The sequence below is a fragment of the Eleginops maclovinus genome, chromosome 13 (assembly GCF_036324505.1).
Source record: "Eleginops maclovinus isolate JMC-PN-2008 ecotype Puerto Natales chromosome 13, JC_Emac_rtc_rv5, whole genome shotgun sequence".
Lineage (NCBI taxonomy): Eukaryota > Metazoa > Chordata > Actinopteri > Perciformes > Eleginopidae > Eleginops > Eleginops maclovinus.
This window is the reverse complement of record NC_086361.1, coordinates 17,132,280-17,158,178: the sequence shown is the minus strand read 5'-3', so window position 1 is coordinate 17,158,178 and position 25,899 is coordinate 17,132,280. Positions and strand designations below refer to the sequence as shown.

Below are 25,899 nucleotides of genomic sequence, written 5' to 3'. Positions count from 1 at the left end.
CGGGGGGAGGAAATGGGTGTACACAAATGGGCAACATGCACACTCCTGTATTTTGTTGATAACGTATTTCAAAGTTGCTATAACGTGAAGGAAAAAAATGAATGTTTTTTTAAAAAAAGTTGTGTTTCTGACTTGTGATGTCACCGTGTCTCCACACTGACAAACTCCCAGTTGTTGTTGAGAGTGCTTGATTTCTCCCACCACTTGCGCCCTGTGGAGAGATGATCATTGAATCCACGGCATAATAAAGGCATCGCTGACAGGAGGTGTCGCTCCCTCACGGTCGTCCCTGGCTACTACCTGAACTGCACCTGTGGGCTTCATCTTCTCTTGTCATTTCCACACGCAACAGAAGCCCCAGACACGCGGGTGCGCGCATCACGTGCACTCTCCATCGACAGGGGATCGCATTGTGCTGAGTTGACCGAATAAGCGCCTTGTTCATATAGGTTCCGCGGCTTCAATGGGAACACCTCACACATTTGGACGACTTGCACCTTCTCTTCCGTAACTTTGATGGGGACTTCGATATTGAGCAGGGAAAATGCCTGTGATGAAGGGATTATTAGCACCGCAGAACACCTTTCTGGACACTATAGCCACACGGTTTGATGGCACTCGTAAGTTTGCTTTTAATTGCTTTTTTAACACTCGTCCTTTTAGCAGCTATAGTATAAGTTTTTGTTCGTTTCAGTCTATTTCCTGGAGATCTTTAAGTAGATTAAAAGACACCTGCACAGATCTGATAAAGATCAGGGGCTTAAAAATTGGTTGTCCTGGATGCAAATTATATTTGAATAGACATCAGAGCAACTATAGCGCCGTTATCTTTCATATATATGTATATTAAGAGTGACAACTAAGCCTCAGATATACTCCCATTGCAATAAGGCTGAGGCTGTCGCTGTCTGTGGTGCTGAGCTTTCAGGACCACAGATAGAGACAAATGGTTAACTGGGTGGCTCCACACCACCAAACATCTGGACAACTTGTTCATAAGTTGAATCCTGTGTCATATTTTAGATGCACATATTTGTGAACACACCTGAATACATAACTTTTCTGAGTTTGTCCACTCGTGATTTTTCCCCATGGTCTCCCTCCCTCTAGTTTGAAACCAGCAGTCAGATTTATTAAAATTAATTGGTCGGCTGTGGCATAACAGCAAGTCTTCCCCGGGCTGAGGCTTACACATTGAGACATTTCCAAACGACAACTTTAGTCAGAACTCTCGCTCTTTATATTTCCCCATAATGATCATTTCTCTTTATCTATCCAGCAACGGCTGACATTTGCTCCACGTTTAGTTGTTCCCTAGGTCTGTGTCTCTTTCTGCTCAGTTTCAACTCATAGGTGTAATTGGTTAGATCAAGGCCTCTTTTTTTTATTTTTAGGAAGCGATGCAATCCCTTGGTCATGTCATTTTTTAATGGTTTGCTCGATTAGCCTCTACTCTTCACTCAACCTCAGATACTTACTTTAATGTATCTGTAGTAGAAATGAACAAATATTTGTACTATAGACATTTTCTTGATAATATGTCACCAAATCTCTCTCTCTCACACACACACACACACACACACACACACACACACACACACACACACACACACACACACACACACACACACACACACACACACACACACACACACACACACACACACACACAGAAAATGCTTTACATTCTTTATTGCATTTTGAAACAAATGATCGTACTAGTTGTGGTTTCATCATCAGCTAATTGATTAATTGACTTATACTTGACTTCATGTGTATGATAGTGCATCTGAGGGGGCTAGGTCTTATTGTAGGAAAGTATTATTTACAAAAAAAAACACAAACTGTGTTTTCCTGTCATTGTTCTTGTTACAAAACACACCATTACAACTTCTTTAAAAACACTGTTGCCTGTTTAACATTAACAATTGCCACTACTTGTTAAAATACACATTAGTGATGGTTTTTCCCATCCCACACCTGACCCAACTCACCCTCTACTGTTTGGGGCATTCACCATTTTGTCTGGTTTGTTCATACCTCTCAGAGAGGCACTGTAATGATCACACACATCCATCAGTACTGTACTTTAGTCCCCATGGCTGCAGGTGGAGCACCACTGTATGTATGAGTGAGAGCAGGCTATATGTCGAGTGGCAACAAACATTGAGCTGCCTGTGCAGGATCTCTGTCCTGATATTAAACAAGGGAACAGGAGAGGCACCACACAGAACAAATGGATTGTCCTTGAGCTGTGAAGTAAGAGGAAATTAACGTTGGATCTCGACTGCAAGATGGGGCAGACTGGAGGCAGCGGAGTGTGACTGGACAAATGAGGTCCTATGGCCTGTCCAGGAGCAAATATAAAGGAGGTGCTGGGTTCACTGCTATGTGATCCTCTTTGACATCATCCAAAGCCTTTACACAGAGTATGATAAATGGATACAAGTGAAAGTCTTTCTCTTGATTTAAGTTTGCAGACAGACAGACATACATAACCTTTTAAGTGATGATGAATATAGATGTCTTCCATGTTAACACCCAGCTTTACTTAAATTAATGTAGGCGTCTTAAAACCTAGCGGTCACAGAGAAATAACTGTAAAGTTATCAGTTAACAGCTGTGTGAAAAAAAGAAATGTAGACCTGTCCGATTTTATTATTATTATTTATAATTATTATTATTATTAATTAATATATTAAATGTATCCTTTTTAGATACAAATATTGTAAATTACATCTGGTATTTTTCCTATTTCAAGATACTGTATATATTTCCCACTTTTCCTTTTATTCTATAGAAAAGTTGTTCATACACTTTCCTAAGTTTTATATCCACTCCGCTGATACAAGGGAGCATCTGTCTTCTGTCTAACCACTCTTATTGCAGTTTGGATCGGTCCTGCATTTCCAGTATCTCACAGATAATGGCTCACCCAACAAATATAACCAGGAGGAGAATTAAAAGTCATTGCTAGTGATGTACTTCATAAAATTGTAGACTTGTTCCCAAAAGTCTTAAAATATAAAGGTTCTTGGAGAAATGATTATAACTGGGGGGTTTTTCTATTACTTCTCTAATCATTGTATTTTCCTTGTTGTTTAACATTTACAAGGTTTGTTTTTGATCAACCAGCAGTCCAAAACCCAAACATATTTAGTTTAATATCATAGATGACCAAAAAAATAGACATTTTTACAAATTGGAAGCTTAAAACCTGTAAATTGTTTTTGTAGGTTTTATGAATTAATATGAAATATACCTTTATATGTTCAATCATATGTAACTGGTATTCTGTGTAGGGGATAGTATAGTGATAAAACAACACCATTGTCTAATAATACTTAAACAAATTCAAAAGACCTTAATTAAATTAACTATGCAAGTTAAAGTACAGAATTGTTTTCAGCAAAATGTACTAAAAGTATGACAATTACTAATTTTACTCAAACTATTATGTTATATTAATAAAGAACATTATATCCTTTTTGTTTGATAAAGAAATAATACATCTAAGAACATTAGCTACAATAGTTGGTCAAGGAGGATCCAATTTTAAAACTTTGTGTAGAAGTATACATAGGACTAGATTTGTATGCGAGCAAATAAATAAGATGTAGTAAGTAAATGTGATCTTAAGTTTAAATGTTTCAATAAGTGTCAAATAACTAGAGTGAAGCACAATATATTACTCTAAAATGTAGAAGGCATTTTCAGTAGCATTGACTAGCATTACTCGAGGGCAAACTTGACGTACTGTAAATGTGCTTTACTTAGGCAGAGATGTAATTAGTAACTGTCCTCGACTGCATATGGGAGTGCCCTAAATTGCATCCATGCAGTTCTTTGGATAGCAAACTGTCACTTAAAATACCTCTGAACTGAACTCATTTCAGCCACCAGCCATGTTTTGCTGACTTGACTTCCTGTCAAGCACTGATGGCCTTCGTTGGGGCAATGGAGACAGTATTGGGTCATCCTTTGGCCAATTTAAGCAGAAGGCTATGTAAACTATCTCAGATTGTGCTCTCTATCCTGCACAATTATTCCAGGATACTTTTTTACCTCGCTCTTACCACACACTAGTTCCACCAGGTAATTACTGTCACAATCACTGATAGGAAGACTTGGAACAGCTGTGTTTTAGTTTGGTATGCTAAAGTGTGTATGTGAATGAGAGAGAAAAAGAGTAGGATAATCTATACCTGTGTGTAAAAAGAGGAGGAAGAGAAAGCAAAGTTTGCAGCTTTATAGCACTTTGCATGTTTTTGTCACAGAACTTTATGCGTGTGTGTTTCTCAATGTGTGTGTACTAATCTCCCTCTATCTTTGAGTATAAGGGTTGTAAAGCAGAAGTCTCCCCTCCACTGATTAGCTTCCTTTAAATGCAAGCAAGACTAATTAAGATGTTAAAAAGGGGCTGTGGGATCCCACATCGTGATTACCATTGGTACTCAGTGAGTGTTTAAAAAGCCATCTGAGGATCGCACACAAAAGAAAAAGCTGCCAGTATTAGATCCTGCTGTCAGAGAAGACAGAGGATATATTGTTTCTGTCCCTATGGCTGTGCTCACCAATGACCTAATGGCCAGCAGAAAGACCCAGGGAGTTAATTACAGTGAATGAAAGACGCCTCGCTGACACACATATGCTTCGATGAGGTTTGTGAAAGCAGAGATAGTTGTTTGTTAGAAACAGAGAGGATATTTTTTAGGGCTGGGCAATATATAAATAGTATTTCTATATCATTGAATGAAATCATATCGCCTTTGGATATTGCAATATTTTAAGTGTGTTTCCCTGGTTTAAAGGCTGCGTTGTAATAAATGAAGGTCATTTAACAGACTGTTCTAACTAAATCATTATTTGTCTTTACCTATTTGTCATTAATTCCACTGATTATTTCCATTTTGCCCAGGCCTAATTACATGTGTCATATAGTGTATAAACATTAGCAACTCTTTAATTTACCTTAATAGACGTTTAGTACATTGTTATTTTACAATCTGATTATGTAAACTTGTGAAAAAGGCAGGTCTCGTGTTGTCCTGAGCTGCAGACTGACTGAGAAAGAAGTAATGAGTGCAGTTATGAGACTGTGAGGCTGTAATCAATCATCATTGACTGTTGTGCTGCAGGGTGCACAGGGGCTCTCACTTACTGGCAGTGGATTGGCATTGCTGTTCGCATTTTCTACAAAACACGCTTAATACCGAGACTTTTTTATTTCAAGGTATACAAATACACAAAGGATTAAGCTGTGCTGTATTCTAGTGAACTATGTTGAGTACAGAGAACTTCTAGAACTTCCATCGCCCAATACCCGGTTGAACCAGAGAATAGCACAGTTATGCATCATAAAATAATTAAGTTAAATAAAAAGGTAATGGAAACATAATGCCTGCTTTCTAATGCGGGCGGGGTAATGGCTGACGCTGCCAATAGAAAATGTTAAATTATTGCAGAAGCAAAACATAAAAACAGATGTTGGACCCATATTTGTCTTTCCAAAATAAATTAAAATGAGACAGCACAGGCTTAAACTGACTACTACTTGTAAGGGTCAAATTTAGTAAATTATAGCACTTTTTTGCAATGATCGTGCACTGTGAAAAGAGGGGAAAGATTATGTACACATCTGGCAACACTGGTTATTGGTAACAGCTAGCGATCTGTTGGGAAACTAGCAAACCCAAACATCAATCACTCACAAAAATCTATCAATGTGCAATTCAAAGGCATGCATTTGTAGAGAAAGATATCTAGTGCTTTAGCTATGTTTTAAAAATAGGGTCTGCTCCTACTGGTCATGAAGCTAAAACAGAATGGATTTACTTTTTTCTTTGCTTTAAATAGCTGCCTGTTGCCCTACACTCCAATTATGATCCAAAATACATCTGGTTTCAATATGTATTACTCAGAAAAAGGCTGTTTCCTACAACATCATGAGTTGCATCTATACTCAATCTCAGTAAATCAACAGAGCAAAAGAAAAGTGTGTTTTGAACTAATGGCGACCCAGCAGGATCCACTGGCTTAAACAAGGCTTTGACAAATTATTCTGTTAGGAGAGTATGGCCAACATCATCAGTACAGGCTCAGCAGGCAGTCGCTGTCCTCGCTGTGAGGTCATTGGAACCGTTTAGTATTACCGTGCATATAAAGGGGCCGAGTTCTCTGTTTCCCCAAACTTTTGGGACTTCTGTGCGAGTGCCTCCCCAGTTACCGTGCCTTGTTAAACTGCCCAATTAGCGAGATTCCTCTTCTAATCACCTTCTCTAATGGACTGCCCATAACAATTGACAAAAGGGTTTCCCCAGCAGAAGTGTGGGCCTAGTCTGCCATTTTTAGACTCAATTAATTTTTCAACGACAGTATTGGGTTGTGTGAGGAAGCGAAGTGGGAGGCTTTGACATAAGTTTTAAATAGGCACGTAGGCAATAGAGGGTGAAAAAGGAGAGGTTAAAAAAGAATTGGAGGCTCACTTGCAAATTACAGCAATGTAATGACTGGTGTAATGTTTCAATTGGTAAGAGCCGGAGGGCCTCTATGATAAAAAGCCATAGAAGTGATTAAGGATGTGGATTTGTCTAATGATCTTCCCTCTTCAGTTATGAGGGGATTACCACTGTTTGAATGGCTGTGTGGGTATGTGCAGGCATGTCCTCTATGTGTGTGAGAATGTACAGTATTAGTGTGTGTGTGCTCTTGCTTTAAGAAAAAATACAAACAGAGGTGGAAGAAGTACTCCGATTGAGTGTAATGTCCTATTTCAGAATCTTACATTTAATTTCCTGGGTTATTAGCATTCATGCATTAACGTGTTACTCACTGCTGGTAAAGGTGAAGCTAATTGAATTACTTTATGTACTTCTACTGGATATATCAACCTATAATCATATCAACATATATTTTGTATTAGCTAATAATCCAAATCTGTGAAGTAACTAGTAACACGTTTTGTAAAATGAATGTACAGCACTGAATACAAATAAGTGAATCTCACCATTTGTCAACAAGTTTCATTACACGAGTCTAACTGAAGAACTGTAACCTTGGTTGCTATGGTGTGTGTCAGTTGTTACTATGGTAACTCCAGAGCAACTTTTTTGTGGTTATGTGACTGCTTTGTAGTGATTTGTGAGAGGCTTGCATGAATTCTGGCAAAGAAGTGAGGGGGTCTTTTTCTCCATCCATCTCTTCACTTCCCTGGCGATTTTTTACACACTCCATCTCCATCTTTCATCATTCCACCTCTGGTAGCTCCATCTCACTCACTTTCAACTTTCTTTCACATCTCCCTCTGTCCCTTTCCCTCCCTCATCAGTCTCCCTCTGTATATTTTTTCAGTCTCTTCCATTCCCCTGCCCATATCCTTCACTTTCCCACCTGCTTTGCCATTCATTTCCCCCCCTCAGCTGTGCCTCTCTGTCAGGTTCTGCTTCCCTCTTCCTCTTGCTATACCTCCCTAACTCACTCACCCATCATGTCATTGTTTGTGCTGTAAATAGCTCTGGGGTTACTCTCAGTGGTGTCTTGGGGCTGTCTAGTAAGTCAGTGAATATGCATACGGAGCATTTGAGAGTGTGCTTACAACCACCAATCTGGGACAAAGCACTGCACGGACAAGATTATACACACTCACCTCTTCCCAAGTATAGCATCTGCTTGTGAAGGAATGGAGCTAATGGTGCAATTTGTGCCTTAGATCTCCTCGAAACATGTGCTTCAAACCTCTGACCAGCCTGGTTGTTATAAAACTGACCTGCTGAGAAAGTAAACTCCAACAAGTACTCCAACAGAGACAACATAAAAATCAATACGTCCTGGATTGTGTGTGTTCCTGACCTGGCACCCTCTGTTGTTGAGATGACAGCTAGCAGCTCATTGAGGCTTGACTTGGGCTCAATGAACTGCTGGGGTTGTAATGTTTACCATTATCATCAATCTATTAGAAGTCGCTACTTGCCAATTAGCACTAAACACAATACAGGTTGGGATCATCTGTTTGCAGGCATTCAATCAGAAAACAACATTTTGGAGAAAGGGATATTTGCTGGAGGAGAAAACGTCTTCGGTTTTCATTGTCTGACAAAAATGGATGCTTTCAAACACATTTAAGTTACTCTATTGATGTGGATTTGATAGGTATGACCTGGTAGGGGCTATAGATTAAACATCAGTGCTTAACGAAATATTTAGGATTCATCCACCTTTGGCCATGAATGTCTGCAGCAGGGGATCACCAAACTACGAGAGTGGGGGTCATGAATACCTGTACCAAATTCCATAACTACCCTCAGAATAATTGTTAGTTATAGGGAAATCTTGGCTTAAAACTACTTCATTTACATTGATAAACATTCTTGTCTTGACACATGCCATACCAGCACTATGCATTTCTTTCAATGGTAAGAGGTGTATTAAGATATAGAATCAAAGTCTTTCAACCACAACATTTCTTTACAGCAAAAACAACTTTTGTTTGTACCTCAGCCTTTGCTTCTCAGAGAAAACCATCGTTATTTCATCACAAGGGGTCCCTTTACGGGAAACATTAACATCTGTCATTTTATCAAAGTGTCTGATGAAATGACTAATGCTGTTCACACCCACAAATCTCCAAACCACTAAATGGAGAGGAGCGAGGAAGAAACAGCTGTCTGATGCCGCTGTTCTGATTGTATAAGCGCACTTGAAACTCTCTTTTAGCAATTGCCGGCACATGTTTTACAAATGACTTGGTCACCAACAATAACAAAGCCCTACAGTTGACTTTTATTGCATAAAAAGCATCTCTAAACATATTTCTCCTCCTTCCTTCTTGCTGTCTTTCTTTTCTCACTGCCCTCTCTCTGTTTCTTTGTCTCTGTCTTTCTTTCTTCGCTCATCCTCTCGTGTCCCTGTGGGGTTTCTCCAGCAGCTGTCATGCAATAGTGTGAGCATTAGAGAAGATGATCTATGGGCTTCTACACAGGAGCAATTAGCCAAACGAAATACAGAACAGAGAGAGGGATATACAGTACAAAAATGGGAGGTGAGACAGGAGAGAAGTAAGAAACAAAAGAAAGAACAGGTAAGGTAGCGCTAGAGGGTGTGATACAATCTGAAAAGGACTCTGAAGTAGAGAAGATTTTAGACTTTTCCTTAAGCAGAGTTTCAGATGTAGAGGAAAGATAGCAAAGTAGACAGATGATTCTCTTGCAGAGGTGGTGGAAAAAAAGGTTAACGCGTGCAAAGAGAGAAGGAAATAAATGGATCTGGGAGAAGAGGGGTTAGTCTGTTGGATTTCCAAGGGTAAAGAGGAGATGAAGAGTAATTAGGTGGAGTGATCCAACACGGGAGGAGGGACATAGAGAGCAGCTGGAAGAGAGAAATGAAGGTTGATAGGGAAGGGAATGAGTGATAGAGGAAAGGACAGTGAGAGTGTTTCAGAGAGAAAGTAATATAGGGAGGGAAGGAATGAGCAATGGGAGGCAGGAAGGGGTCATGATGCTGGTTGGCATTAAGAAAAGGAGGAAGGGAAGGAGCTGGGGGAAAAGAAAGAAGGATAAAAGAAAAGTTAGAGAAAACTTAATATAGTTGAAATTGGTGTAGCGACAAAGTTAAAAACATAAAAGGTTAAAACAGAGGTGTCAACCTGCCACAGTAGTAGCAAGTAGCTAAGATTGCTTTCCTCATGTCTATGTAGGATTTGATTAGATTTGATTGACAGTGACCTGGCAACATAAAGAACAAACATACAGCTGTCATTATATTTTAATTTTGCTAAATATTTATGGGGTGCAAAGAAAACGATCATCCAGCCTTTCCTTACTTTTCCCTTCCTACACACATGCATACTCTCAAGTCAAACAACATACAGTATGTCTGTCAATTCCTCCCAACCACAGTAATCCACTGTCAAACACGGGAGGCTATGGTATATCCATGTAAACATGTGTTAACGTCAACACCATGCTCTCGAGCTCTCGGGAGCTGCCACCAGACAGGCTGCAGGTCTTTGCTCTGAGAGGCCAGCAGCCATGTCTGTTTCTTACTCCGGGCCTGAGGGGCCTCAAGCCGGACAGCCGGTCCCAATACTAAGACCCGCTCTGACCATCTGTCTGGGCCGTGCAGTCAGATATTACCACTGACATGGCATCCGCCTTGTGTTTTCCTCTTACACATACTGGTGTCACTGTCACTGAGTTTACACTGTGATTCCAAAACCTTTTTAAAGCAACAGTTAAATAAGTCTGTTACAACTTGGGTTTCATTGTCATAGTTTGGTCATCATTATTCATCAAGAGGGATTGTTACTTTGCTTTGCATTAGCCAAAGTCGAGAAGGGAGAACCCAGTGACATCCATGCCAAAAAGAAATACAAATATGAGTGTTGAGATAATCAGACTTTCTTGGTAGCCAAATTATTGAGAAGAGAAAATAATAGTGAACTAAAAAGATCTAACCTAAACTATCAATTGAAACATGTATCACAGTTGGACACAGTTTCCTATTGCAGGTGGGGATTATAACCAACATTAGATTCAATAAAATGACATGAATCTGAATAATCATTGGAGATTAATCTTGTCATAACCTTTATTTTTTCACTACATTTAAAAGACATGTATCGTTGCAACGAGTGTGTCTGATACGTCCAGATATAAGATGTCTTTGTAGTTAAAGCATTATATTGTAGCAGTAAACAAAACTGAGAAGTAGCTTGTCACATAGCTGGTCCACCTTAAAAGGTCGCTAGCTTCAGGGCTAACCCATTCATTCATTCAGCAAGTGGCAATAAAGCCACTTCAAAATGTTTGGGTCTTGGGGAATTGTAGCATTTCTAGCTTCCAACAATACTCCCTAGACGAAAGACCCACATCTGCATCTAAAAGAAAGTCCCCAAATGTACAGTATATACAAAAACCTTTGATAAATTGTGAATAACTTGTAAATAAATTGGACAGTGCCCACCGAGAAGACAGGAAGTGTGCAGCATTTTGGGCGGCTTGTAATGAGTTATCTTTCTTTGACTGAAGGAAAGCAATAGCTTAAATAAGGCAGAGTTACCCTCCATTCACCGTTACATAATCGGAAAGTGACATGAATCATCATTTTTAGGGAGATCCAGCAGTGTGCAGTTGTAATTGTTGATCACTGAATGGGGTTATAAAAAAAGGAACATGATGCTCATTCCTCTTGAGGGATGCATACAAGGGTTTTGTTCTCTGACGGTGTTTACCCTGTTCAAATCTCAGGTGGTTCCCTTCAACAAAGCCTGACGTTTGACATAAAACAATTATGCATTTGGGTTGAGGGAAAAGGAAATTATTGATGCAGAAAATGGATTTTTGTAATGAAATGTAATTGAAACAAGTCGCTTTGCAGAATGTCTCAAGCAATGATTATAAACAAGCTCACGTAGCTTTGTGTGCGTGACTCATTTATTTACTGTAATTACACTGTCTCCAAATGTGATGCGTATGATTGCGTGTGTGGTTTGAGACTTGCATTTCATTTCAGTTATTTTTTATTTGATAGGGACGATGCAATTTTACATAGCTCAAAATACAAAGCATGAAAACTGATGTGCTGCACAGAGTTCATAGCTATTGCTAATCTTCAACTCTTGTCCCTAGTTGAGCTTTTACGTCGTGCGGTGTGGTTAAAATATATGCTTTAGTATATTTAGTTGTGCAACTTCAGGGCTAGTTTGAGAAAATACACATATCAGATTACAGAATTTGCAAAACCATGATAGTCCACTGTGTTGTATAATGGGCAACCTACTGTAAACATTAGCAGTCTATCAGCCCTGCTCAGCATCATCCTGCGCTTCATTGGCACTGGAGGTGTTTGTTTGTGTGGATGGGTGTGTATGCCATAAAAGATGGCTTCAGGTATGAACAGCTGGTCCGCTTCAACTGGGTATTTAGAACTCGACACAAACAGTCTCATTAATTGTGATCGACTTCAGCACCATATTCTGTTTTCACTGTCACTCTCATCCCTGCTTTCCTCTCACTCTTCCTTACCCATATCTCTCCTTAACTGCTCAACTCTCACTGAATTAAGAATTAGAATTTGAGGAGAGTTTCTCGACACAAGGGACTGAGTTTGAAGAGAAGGGTTCCATTGCACTTCAGCTTGTAGAGAAATCAGCCTTTTATTGAGGTAAATGACCTTCCTGTTGCAGCCCACACATGCCTTTATCTGCCTGAGCTCAGGATCCCATCAGCCTATGTGTCGGTGTGTTAAAAGTCACATTTTCGGTTCGCTCTCACAGCTCTCATCAATGTCTTTCTCAGTCATATTGTGACAGGAACCCACTGTTAACATTCTGCGAGTACTTCAATTGTAAAGGGAAAATGGACTGTATCTATATAGCGCTTTATCCACTCCTTACGTCTCCTCAACATGCTTTTTACATAATGAAGTCACCCATTCACAGCACATTCATACAGAGACATTGGTTGCCATAAAGGTGCCACTTTTTCAGGGAGACTTACATTCACATGCATTCACTCACTAACTGTTGAGCATGCAATTGCTAGCAACTTTGGGTTAATCTCAAGGATACATCAACATGTTGACCACCGATTGACAGAAGACCGTACTACAACAAATCCACAGTTTAGAAAAGGGCCATATATTTTTCTTAGGAGTTGGTGTGGAACAAAACAGAGTGAATAGTGGACTTACATTTGCTGGGTGACTAGCAATACAACTACAAATACATTTGAATGTTGCTTTCCCTCAGTTCGATGTTAAATAATGCAACATAGCCAAAACAGATCATGGTTTCAATGTGGTGTATACAAATTGTCATGGCACTACCAAGTGGCCAAAACAAACTTATAGCAGGTTTCCTGCTTGAAGTCTAAAAACACAACATCTTTTGGTAATGTGTATTATTACTGGTGTCAATTAAACATATTATGCTTTGCCAGCTATTTGCAGTCCTATAGACTCATGGTTAACTAGGGACTTGTATGTGGGACTCAAGGAATTCTTCAAGATGCAGAATAATGAGGAGTTTAAAACCATAGTTGGTCTGCTGGCAGTTTTACCATTTCTCCTTTTTGCCTCGAGCCAGAAAAACACATTGGATATTTTGTGTATGTCACTGCATTCAGTGTGAATATATTTTAAATAGGGAAGTTTATAAGTGTGTATCCTCACTGCTCATTATTCATTTAAACTCAGGGACACAAAATATATCCATGAGTTAGAGTGGATAAGCAGGAAAAACCCCACCACAAAAATCCCCAAAAATAAAGTAATTACCTTGTTGTCATCTCATCTCACCTCTTCCTTTCTTCTCTCCTGCAGACAGCAACTTCATCCTTGCCAATGCACAGGTTTCCAAAGGCTTTCCCATCGTCTACTGCTCTGATGGCTTCTGCGAGCTTACGGGCTTCTCCCGGGCCGAGGTCATGCAGAAGAGCTGTGCCTGTAAGTTCTTGTACGGGCCAGAGACCAGTGAAAGCATCATCCTCAGCATCGACGAAGCCCTGGAGGAGCGGAAGGAGTTTAAAGATGAGATCATGTTCTACAAAAAGACAGGTAGGCTGGGGGATGCCAAGTCAGTTTTGTTTATATATCATTTTGTTGCTGTTCTGTTAAACACAATACTATACAACCCAGGCTTTGTGGCTTCCTGAGCCATTTAGCAATTACATTTTATAACCAAGCCAAGTAGAGAAGCACAGAAAGCCATTAGAGAGTGCACAGACAGAGTGATTACCATGTTGGATGTTGCCTGTGTATTTCCATAAATGAATGGCAGTTCTCTGTGGCTATTTCTGAAGAAGTCACATTTAAATTGGCATAGATGGTCCCATGGATAGATGAATGGATGGCAGAATTAATGGATGTATAACTTTTTTACTTGCCCAGTCATTAAAAGGTGATTAAACAAAGCAATCAGTCACACAAATAACCCAGTTATTATTTAACGCTTAAACGCATTAAACTTTCATAGCTGTCAGCTAGTGACTCCTTAACCCTGTCTCCTTCGATTACACTGAGACCAGTAGCTAGCCGTGGTGTGGCATTGTTGGGTTTGTGCCTCATTGATTAGCTAGCTGGCCAGTGAACAGAATGAAGTCAAAATAATGAGCATGTTTCAGCATCAACAGATACATGCTTGCTGTGATGTGGGACGGTGCAATGTGCCCTTGCATGGTTTCTGCAGTTTGCTTCACTTCTAAGTTTCATGTTCTTTTTTTCTTTCTTTTTTTAAAATCAAGCTGGGCAGCTTTTGTGTTTGTAGCTGCTGTCACAAATCAAGAAAAAAAAAAGGATTGTTGTGTACCACATCCGCACTGCAAGCTTTCTCATTTCTATGTGAACCACAAAACTGTGGATTGAGCGTGAAAGCTCACTCCCTTTTCTGAAACACGTTGAAGAAATAACTTCATTACAAGGTCCCTTTAGTAGCTCTTTGGGAGCTTTTGATTACAAGTTTGTTTTTGACAATTTGGGCATTTCAATCTCAGCTTTTGAGCAAACACAGACAGAAAATAATAAACTTGCTGGAGAAAAATGGAAATACACATACTTGCAACTCTATGACAACTGAGCAAACTCCACGTCTGACGATCAGACTTATGGTGCACATGTCACAGCATAACGCTGAATCTGAAGTGATTAATGAATTAATATTACCATGGGGAAAAAAAGAAATATAAAGCTTTAGTGCTCCACATTTGTTCTTTTTAAATTAAATATATTATAAAAATGTAATTATAAATGATAAAAAACTGGAAAAAGAGCCTTACAATATAATGTAAATAATTTATCTTCAGAATCAGAAATCCTTTATTAGTCCCACAGCGGTGAAATTTACAGCAAACGTTGAATAGCAGGTAGCAGGTCTTTCTATCTTTACCTTTCTTTAATGCACCTCAACACATGACCGTTTAAATACTTTTCATTATACAAAACACACTTTGCCAATTTTGTATGTATTATTGATGTAATGTTATTAGTTTTAATGCATATCCTGAATCGCATTCAAGATGGGAAAGCAAAACTGTTTTTCAAACAAAGAAAAAAAGCATCTAGTGTAAATTGACTTTGTGGTGGGATTGCTTTGTCAACATCAGTAAGGATTGTCTACGGTACTGTGTGCTTTTCTTTAAATGACTCATGCAGGCATCATGGTATGTGCAGAATTCAGTCACTCCCCTGATTTTTCTTTGATTCATAATGCAGATTTCGTAGATGACTCAGTTTGCATAGACACAGCTCTTCTAATACCACCACATATGTGACTGTCTACAGCACAGTGTCTCCCTCTTTGTTGTATTTTATGTCAAACCCCCTGCCCCCCACACACCCAGCCTCCCACACACAGATCTTTTCATATCACTTTCCCATTTCCTTTTGTTACCTTAAATCTGTCTCTCCTTTCACCCATCCCTCTCACTTTTTCACATAATGTAGAACATTTTGTGCCAGTTTGTCGGTCTGTCTCACATTCCCATCCTACTTTTTTACTTTCCCTGCCTTTGACTTTTCATGTTGTCTCATTCCGCTCTCTCTCTCTGTCACAGCGGAGTCCTGAAAAGTAAACGTAGCTGATTGACTTGGTTTCTCCTCCGTCTGTCAGTCTGAGAATAGAGGAAGCTGTGTGCTCGCAATCAGGGACGCTCTTTTCTCTCGCTGTGTGCTTGATAGTGCTGCGTCGTCTCGCAGGCATGCAGATATTCACACACACATGCAGAGACAAAAACACTGATTGAGTCATCACCAGACAGGGAAGATTTAAGGAGTGAGGGGAGGGAACTCCGTGGGAAATCCCATTCCATCAGCAGTTCATTTAAGTAGAAATAAATGGAAGGCAGATCATGACCTTGAACACATTGACGGATCCATGTGATAACAACCATTTAAGCATAGAGCTTAAAAGGTGAAGAGCTAAAGAGTTTAGTTGACCTATAAAACTGGAATTCATTAAAATCATCAATCAAAGAGAAAACATGAAAATACCCTTATGCCCAAAACTGCCGTGCAAATGCCACAGCATGATGTGGATTAGACTTAATTAGCAGTGATTAATTAATTATCATTAACAAGGCTAAAACACTCAGACGCTTCTCAACATTTGTTCCTTTTACATGAATATCCTTAAGAAATTAAAAGTTGGTGCAAGATATAGAAAAGGTGTAATAACAAGTTCTTGGAAAGATTGAGTAGCTGAAGTTATATGAATAAAAAAAAAGGATATCATTTAAATAATACATATCCATATAAGTTGTTGCTTCCTTATGTTGTAGTTACAGGAAACTACTTAGCAAGAGAGCATTAAACAGGAAGCTTAACATAATGAAACATTTGAGTTAGTTATCTAAAAGTAAAAGATAAACTGTTGAAATATAGACATAGAAACACCACCATCCACCAGTGTTTTCAAAACCGTTTGAGGCATTGATTTGTGGCCCCCTTGTAAATTGTGGATAAAGATTTGCTCTCGCTTGTTAAGCACTTACTAAAGTGAGTAACTTAAAACTTGAAGGCAACCCTGTACATTAAATTATACTCAGTTTCCTTTCATATTTTAATGAATCAAACTTGTTTGTTTTTTTTAATGATATGAGCCCTAGTACACATGCTGGTGCAGAATCAAACAAACTGACCTACAGCTCCTCTGAAAAGCAATCCATTTAGCAGGAGACGGGGCCTCAGAGATGGGTTCATCTCTTGCTGTGCCTGGGGAACAGCGACGTGGTCTATTTAAGGCTCTGCTTCACCACAGGGACTTACAGCTGTAGAAAGGCTCACTAATAAGTCTTGGGATCTGTGAAACTGTTACCACACACACACACACACACACACACACACACACACACACACACACACACACACACACACACACACACACACACACACACACACACACACACACACACACACACACACACACACACACACACACACACACACACACACACACACACACACACACACACACACACACACACACACAGAGGTTAACAGCATTTATTTATTTTGTCTTTCAGCTGTTCTGTTCTGGTGCCTGCTGGACATTGTGCCAATTAAGAATGAGAAGGGAGACGTGGTGCTCTTTCTGGCTTCATTCAAGGACACCACTGACACTAAAGCCAAAGCCATCCAAGGGGACAAGAAGGAAGGTCAGTGTGTAAATATTAATGTCTGTATGCATAAAGGAAGTGAGTTGGTAATGTGGTTTAATGGATTCTAATGGTTGCTAAACAAGAGGATTGAGCAGGCACTATAAAAACAATCTTTTACACATGGATTTTGGTAATATCAGGGCCATTGCAAACCACAGGACAGTGTTGGCAATTCTTATAGAAAAAAACTATTCTTAGGCTTGATTGAAACATTAAATGTTTGTTTTTAACTTTATACCAAGAGGCAGATCAGCCTGGTTGTAGTGAGGTTGTAAGGAACCTATATACAAAGATTAATAAACAATTCAAACAGAGTATAAGAAAACAACAACCAACCTTACACAACAACTGTAGCAGCTGTCTCTTATCCACCCAACTATAAACTAACCCTGTGAAGTTCCTAGCTTGACTTTAAACATGAAGCTCCTCCTACAGACAAACCACAGTTAATGCAACGTTAAACCAATTAAATTCAAAGTCAAATATCTTTTCATAAACAACAAAACACTTTATTAATCATTATTCAAACTTTCCCATCAAAACAATAATACATATATATTGTTTAAAGTAGTTAAAACGACTATTTCCCCCCCAAAATGACCCCCCCACCCCTCTGTGCTTCACTCAACATGGTACAGTCTGGATTACCTCCACTTTAATTCAATTGGAAAGTTCCATTTCTTGTTTGACAGTGGGGACCCATGACTAGCAGGTAATTTGTGTGTTAGCATTAGCAAACATTTTGGTTACTTGTAGTAAACTATAACCAATAAAAAGTATGTAATTGAATGTATTAAAACATTTAGTACTTACCATTGTGACTGGACAATTTGCAAATAGAAAATATCTGTAAGTGCTTTTGTTTGCAGGTTAGCATGCTAAAACCTCCATGTGCTTACTATGCTAACATAACTTGGCCACAGAAGTGGGGGTAGATGAAGGAGCTGCGGAGAGCCAAAATGGATTATGTAGACTTGGTAGTAGGTAGGAAATGTATAAATCAATCAATAAATAAATGTCCTGTTTGTGATTTAAAGAATTCTACCAACCCAAAACTTACTCTAACAGTAAAATAAGTTTTGAGAGCATCAACAAAAAATGGATGTCGTACTGAAAGAACATTTAATATAAGACACGGTTTGTATCATGTGTTTTATATTACCATTTTGTAATGTGATGTTAAAATAATGAAGGTAACAATACGTGTTTTTCAATATGGATTTGCTAATGGCAGTTTTCCATAACCTGGATTGTAAAAAATACCCTTGTGTTATCAGGGTTAGTATTTGTGATTATATGAATGAAATGTCATATTTTTTCTAAGGATGCAGGTGCATTGTTGTTGTGCTGATGGCTATGATGTCTTTGTTAGAACTTCCAGTCACTTTTCGCCTTCCAGTATTTTAGTTCAATTATTGTTCTGTCAAACAGAGCATCTAAACAAAGCCAAGTTGCAAGAAATGTCCTCAAAATCAATTTCTTCAAAGCTTTACCTTAAGGTCAAATCCTAAGCAAAAGCCAGCATCAAAACCTGACAGAAGGTCAATGTGTGTGTGTTTTCGAAGTCAGCAAACCAGTCTCATCTCAGACCTGCCTCCTCTGGAAATGCCTAATTACTCTCATTGAAAGAAGAGAAAACAGGAAGCATGCAGCAAAGTTATTTTTGCCCATATAATGAAATGAAAAGGGGGGGAAAGGATGATGCAGCAGCATAGACTGCAAGTCTGCGACAAACCCCTAATTATGAGTCTGGGTCTGACAAGCTGCTTTAAATGAGAATATGAATTTCACAAAACGTATGCATTTTTATGACCACCGCGGTGCAGATTTGGAAAGAGGCTTTCTCGTTTGTTGGTTTGTCAGTTCAGAAGATTTAAACCTGGCTTGTGAAAAAAAAACAATTTTATCCATGAATAAAAACATTTCATGGTGTTTCTTTGCATTACATGAGTTCTCCTTTTTGGGACTATCGCTGTTAAATAGATATTCTTTAATACTTTGTACCTTTGAATATTCCTAAGACAATTATTATGCACAGCTTTAACAACTGTTAATTTGTATTGTATTTTCATTTATTGTATTTTGTCCTTTTCTGAGGGTGTTTCTTGTACATATTCTTTGTAACATTTAATTATTTTTTGTTTAGTTTTATATATTTGTTTCTTGATTTTGCAAAAATTGCTTTTATTTTATTACATTTTATGGCTTTCCTTTTTTCCGTTTACCGTTTTGAAAAGTTTGATATCATTGGGGAACAGCATTTGAGGTTAAAACATGTACATTTGAAACAAAATGTAAATGTTTTGACTTGAATACGTGAGGAACACCAAGGGGAAGCTACAAAATACTTTAACTATTATAAATAATCAGAATAATAAACTTGCGATTTAAGGTTTGATTTTGCACCAAAACACATTCCTGAGTTTTTGATTCAGAAAAGAGCGTATGTCGTCATCAATGGAACATTTCCATCCACGCTGGGGAAGCCTTTCAAGGACGGAAACACACCTCAGATGTGACCCAGTTAGCTACTGGTCACGACAATGTAGACAGTGTTAGTAAAAGGGGGAAACCCAGTCTCTCACCCGTCTCATTTTTCTGTCCTTTCCTCACCCCTTTCTCTCTCCATAATCCCTGCTTCTCATCTATTCCAGCTGCATTTACAGTAGACATCAATTCCCACCTCCGCTATCTGCCCTACATGCCTTCGGCCGTCCCCGTCTTTTACACAACACCCATCCCTCCCCACCTATATTCCCCCTCTACCCCTAAAAGAGGTGCTATTAAAGTGGAGGGAAATTCATTAAATCTAAAAATAAGCATGTCTCTGTCTCTGTGCTCCTGCCGTGTCGCGTCCCCCAAGGCTGCTCTGTGTTATGGATGGGCCCTGTCTGTTTGCGTCGTCTGGGGTCCACACATACACACAGACGCACACACCAGGACGCAATCCTCTTCCAAAGGACACTCAAAAGCAGTTATAACTTCCATTCTCCAGCTTTGTTATTGCCATTATCCCCCCTCTAGCCAATCTGGCCTTAGTCCTTTCCTGTGGGTTCTCAACAGAGAGAATGGGGCTCAGCAATAAAGTGCCTTCTCCCATTATCCATCTCCTCAGTCTGAACACTTCACTCCTACACTATCTGCTTTATCTACAATACTCTTGGAAGAAATACACAAGCACACACGCACGCACATAGCAATCTACCGCAGAGAATCTACTAAACTTGACTGGCTCTCTGCCCCAGTAGAAACTTATTAAAGCTGCCAAATTGCAGATTAGCTAAAGAAAGTGTTTACACAATAAAACATCAACTAATATGTATAGCTGAATAATGCGAATGCCAACAGGATACTTTACTTTTGGAAAAGCAACGTGACAGTTTTGCTCATTCTTGCCATTTACTCAGAAATGACATCCTTCTTGTTGCATATTCATGTTTCCTCATTCAGGACCGAATATTATGTATTTCATCAAGCATAATGACTGATTCACTCAACAGGAGTCAACATCGGGGGGTAAAGTATTACAGGGGAGATATCTACTAACCTTTGTGTGTTTGTGTGTGTTTACAGAGCGACGGCGCGGCAGGGTGAAAACAGGATCTGCATTCAGCTCGGCTCGTATGCGGGGAAACACGGTGCTCTACCACATCTCTGGTCACCTCCACAGCAGAGAGAAGAGCAAGATTAAACTCAACAAGGTATCATCCATCACCTCGAACAACAGGCCAGGGTGTAAGATCATTCCAGGTCATTCAAGAGCAGGTGCTTGTGGACTGTCATGCAGGAAGTGAGACAATCAAAGCTGTTATTGAAGCAATTCAACACAATCAAAGTGCAGGGAGCTGAGCAGAAATATTGTCAATATTTGACCACATATGCAATTTTTGACCGAGTGTCAAAGCTACTGACAGTCTTTCAAGTGCAATTAAACACAAACCAAGTAAAAACAATGCAGTTAGAAGTTGCCAAGCAGGTAATTAGCAAGTTAGATCCGTAAGCCATGCATAATACAGTATATTTTTTAGAGATTTCTTTGGATCTACAAATGCTCATTAAAAAGGAAATATGCTTTTAGGTTGTATTGCTCTTTTATCGTGCCTGTTTTCTTACCCTGTCCAGAACGTGTTTGGGGATCCGCCTGCCCTGCCAGAGTACAAGGTAGCAGATGCCAAGAAGTCCAAATTCATCTTACTTCACTACAGCACGTTCAAAGCTGGTTGGGACTGGCTGATTTTACTTGCCACCTTCTACGTTGCTGTGACGGTGCCCTACAATGTGTGCTTTATCGGGGATGACGACGACCTGACCCGCAGCACGACTGTCAGCGACATCGCGGTGGAGATACTCTTCATCATAGGTAAGTTGCAGAATTACAATTTCTTCATGTATTATCTAGTTTACGGTTTAATCTATTCTCATAATAATCTGGAATCAATAACCCAGATCTAACTCTGACATTTTTCTGTCTTTCTGCCAGATATTGTTTGTAATTTTCGCACGAGTTATGTCAGCAAATCGGGCCAGGTGATCTTCGACGCTCGGCAGATCTGCATCCATTACCTTACCACATGGTTCATCATCGACCTGGTGGCTGCGTTGCCCTTTGACCTGCTCTATGCCTTCAAAGTCAGCGTGGTGAGTAGCAATGGCTCCCCTGGGTTTAACACAGAGCATATTTGGTGAGCAGCTACACATGCACATTGTTCATTGAATAGATAAGAAACAAATCAGAAAAGGGAAGTACAATAGAACAACATTTAATGCTGTTCAAGAAAATTCTAAATCTGGGGATTGAGGGATTGCCCATGTCATTTCAAGGTTGCTTATAAAGTGCTTCAGCTTCAGCTCATTTGACGTTTCATAAGAATAGATTGCATGGAGCGTTTTCCAGTGGTGCTCCAGCGCCTCCTTGATTCTGTGTATTGATTCCACATACTGTACAAGGACGGAGAAATCGACCAAACCTGTATCATTAAAACCCGTTTCTGTTCTGGTGGCGACTAACTCGTGGTCCCCTTAAGAATACTTGAAAGGAGGGAGAATCAAAGGTCTGAGGTAATTAGGCGGAAGTTCTTGTCTTGTCCAGGCTGAGTGATTGCAACCAATGGAAGCACTACTACACCATAGGGAGCTTTTTATTGGTGGCTTATGGCAGTTTTTGCTTTCTGTGTTTAAAGAAAGATATGGTTTTTACACTCAATCATCCACTTTAATGTGAATCAAAAAGGTCTAATTTACAACATTAGATTTCAAACAATTAGTAGATATGTATCTGTTGGTATATTTATATTTGATTTATCCAAATTAGCTGTGGTAACTAAAACTTCCATGTAAAGGAGTCAAATATTTATACGTATCAATAAGTAAAGTTACAATTATGTCGCTTTACTGCACCATTGTGACAAAAAGCGAGCTGAGCCAGAAGGCAAAGCTCTCTGTCTACCGGGCCATCTTCGTTCCTACCCTCACCTATGGTCATGAAGGATGGGTCATGACCGAAAGAACGAGATCGCGGATACAGTCGGCTGAAATGGGATTTCTCCGCAGGGTGGCTGGCATCTCCGTTCGGGATAATGTGAGAAGTTCAGTCATCCGGGAGGGACTCTGAGTAGAACCGCTGCTCCTTCGCGTTGAAAGGAGCCAGTTGAGGTGGTTCGGGCACTTAGTGAGGATGCCACCTGGGCGCCTCCCTAGGGAGGTGTTCCAGGCACGTCCAGCTGGGAAGAGATCGAGGGGTAGACCTAGGACCAGGTGGAGGGATTATATTTCTTCGCTGGCCTGGGAGCGTCTTGGAATCCCCCAGCCAGAGTTGGCTGATGTGGCCAGGGAAAGAGAAGTTTGGGGCTCTCTGCTGGAGCTATTACCTCTGGGACCCTGACGGAGAAGCGGGAGAAGATGGATGGATGGACAATTATGTAGTGTATGTGCATACTTTAAATAGATAGAACAACAGGTATGAAAATAGCAATCGAAACCTTAAAAAGGGGTGAGATATATTGTTAGCGCCGCTCCAGGCAACGGTTCCTCTTTGGTTTCAGACTCTATTAATGGAAATACCACATGCCAGTAGGTGCTTTTTTGGGTAAAGGGCCACAAGTTCCCCTGCCACCACCTGACAGAGCGGGAGGATCCAGCTAATTTCTGCTTGATGTCTCCTCTAAGGACGGAGCATTCAGGCTGATGTCCCCTTTGAGGACATCATTTACCAAAATTAGCCAAGGGGCCTCAGCACGGTGTCTCCCTGCTGTTCGTCTAGCTTTTGTTTTTGTTGGCTCGTTTCTGCTTCTTCTGTCAGGTGAACTCATTTAAACCCTAAATGTTTATATTTATTTATTTTATTTTGGATGAAAAGTTTTGTTATAGTTTTGGTAAGTGAATTTATTTCATTAGTAATTTCAACTTTTTCAAAATTCAACCTTAAAGATATAAAAAAGAGGAACATAGAGAGATTGTCCTGGTGTAACCTTAGAAATTGGTCACCAGATTTTATTTTTCACTTCCACAGTGAGTTATTACTTTATGGTCCTTATTCAGTTAATTTATTTCCCCTAAACATCTGACCTGATCTCAAGTTGTTCCTTTGTTTTCAGAAAATGTACACTTTCTCTGTCTTACTCTGCTCTTCCTTGAGGTATATTATTTGCGTTAAAAATAACTGGTCAATAACATCCATCTTTCATATTTTGAAGACAGAAATCATCTTGACAGAGAGGTCAGTAGTAAGATGATGCAAGCACTAGTCCCCTGCACTGATATAATATCTTAACAACATAGGGCCAAAATTGTTATTTATACTAAACTGCTATAGCTATTGTTAAAGCTCCTGGGCCTGGAGGACTATTGTTGGTATTGGAGAACATCGTTATGCATCCTTATTTGCTCAATACCGCTCCATCAACAAAATACATTTCAGGAACATGATCAGTAGTGTGGATGTGATTGGTTTGCAGCGCTAAGGGCGAGGCTGCAGGGGGAGAAATAATGAGCATTTCTGTAAAGTTATTTTCACATTTAAGTTAAAAAGCTGAGGGCAAGTAAGTTAATCAAGAACTTAAATGTAAATGTCACACCTGATCAGAGGAGGAAATGTGAGTGTCAGAGGTGAGATGGAAGAAGGAAAAGTTTAAGGAGAAGGAGGCACGAGGTGTTGTTTTGTACAGCTTACACTGCTCATGCTGCTGGAGGAGAATGGGGCGTGGCGCAGCCTGCTCTCTCCATAGGTGGGATGCCGGATGGTGATAGATGATGGAGAGGAGATAGAGCTTCTCCCCAGGGCTCGGCAGGAGGCTTCATTACCCCTCATGCTGCACCAGTTCTATATTTCTCACAGCAAGAGTGTGCAGGAACTGCCATAAAACACCAGAGACACAGAGAAGAGCAGATCGGACTGTCCTCACATCGCTTCCTTTTACAGTAGCTTTGTTCAAACACTCTGTTTAAACCTGTCTCTTTCACACACACACACACACACACACACACACACACACACACACACACACACACACACACACACACACACACACACACACACACACACACACACACACACTTGTTTCTCCTTTTTTATCATCATTCCTTTGTTGTCTATGACTCACATTACCCATCTAGTTATAACATCATGTTGTGCCTCATCTACAAAATCACTGCCTCAACAAACTCCTACACACACACACACACACACACACACACACACACTCACGCTTCTAATATTGCCGAGGATGTAGGACAAGGAGGATGTTTGTCACCTTTGTATCAGGATACACACACACACACACACACACACACACACACACACACACACTCCATCCGTCCAATGGCGATACACAAAGTCTCAAATGACGGACTGTTGGTTGAGACTGCCTGAGGAGAGGTTGTTCAATGGAGGACCTTCACATCACATCTGCAGAACATGTGGTAAAGGTATGAAAGTGAACATTTGGGGGATCATTAAAGTACAAGTCAGTCGAGGGAAGTACAGCAAAAGCTTTAATATGTCATTGTTCACAAAGACAGAAAATGGAGATGCTGGGGTAGAGAAATACTGCTGGACGATGGTGACAATTAGAGGTTAATAAACAAACAAACACACCTGTGAGCTAGCACCTGTTTGCTCCAATTGGTAATTTTATAATCAAGGACTCCATCATGAAATCAGATTCATATGGGTCGTATTGTTGATGTGTTTGCAAGCGATTGTCAAATTCTAATTTTAGAAGAGCAGCCTCTAATTTTGGAGAGACCATTATCCACGGTTAAGAGCTTTTTTGTGTGTGTGTGTGTGTGTGTGTGTGTGTGTGTGTGTCTGTGTGTGTGTGTGTGTGTGTGTGTGTGTGTGTGTGTGTGTGTGTGTGTGTGTGTGTGTGTGTGTGTGTGTGTGTGTGTGTGCTCTTTGGTAGTTTATCACTCTTCCCATGAGATTTATTTTCTGTATAAAGGTGGGGGGGGGGGGTGATTGCAGCCTGCTCCGCACATTCATAGTTTCTGTTTTAATCTCTTTATCTCTGTGTGCTTCTCTGACTTTGCCCTCAGCAGAACATCAGAACATCTCAAGATATGAAAAGGAGGTTATGTTATTTGCAATTGTTGATCCCTTCTTAGTGAGGAATGAAACACATGTTGCCCTCAGGAGCTGTGGTAGAGAGAAATGATGACGATACAGTGCTGATACATATAAAAGGCAATGGTATGTGTTTTCTAAGATGGCATGATGGCAATTCCTATGGAAGTGTATGCTTCACCTACAATATAT

General features: G+C 39.9%; 1 protein-coding gene across 1 annotated transcript in view; it reads left to right on the top strand.

Annotated features, from left to right (window-relative positions):
* The first annotated feature begins 458 nt into the window (after positions 1 to 458).
* The window catches only part of kcnh8 (potassium voltage-gated channel, subfamily H (eag-related), member 8), a 45,713-nt gene continuing 20,272 nt past the window's right edge, over positions 459 to 25,899 (top strand). The window contains exons 1-6 of the mRNA XM_063899373.1: positions 459 to 620; positions 13,318 to 13,551; positions 17,013 to 17,144; positions 20,721 to 20,848; positions 21,270 to 21,507; positions 21,628 to 21,785. Coding sequence (XP_063755443.1) covers positions 545 to 620; positions 13,318 to 13,551; positions 17,013 to 17,144; positions 20,721 to 20,848; positions 21,270 to 21,507; positions 21,628 to 21,785 — 966 coding nt within the window. The 5' untranslated portion in view covers positions 459 to 544. The remainder of the gene's footprint in view (positions 621 to 13,317; positions 13,552 to 17,012; positions 17,145 to 20,720; positions 20,849 to 21,269; positions 21,508 to 21,627; positions 21,786 to 25,899) is intronic.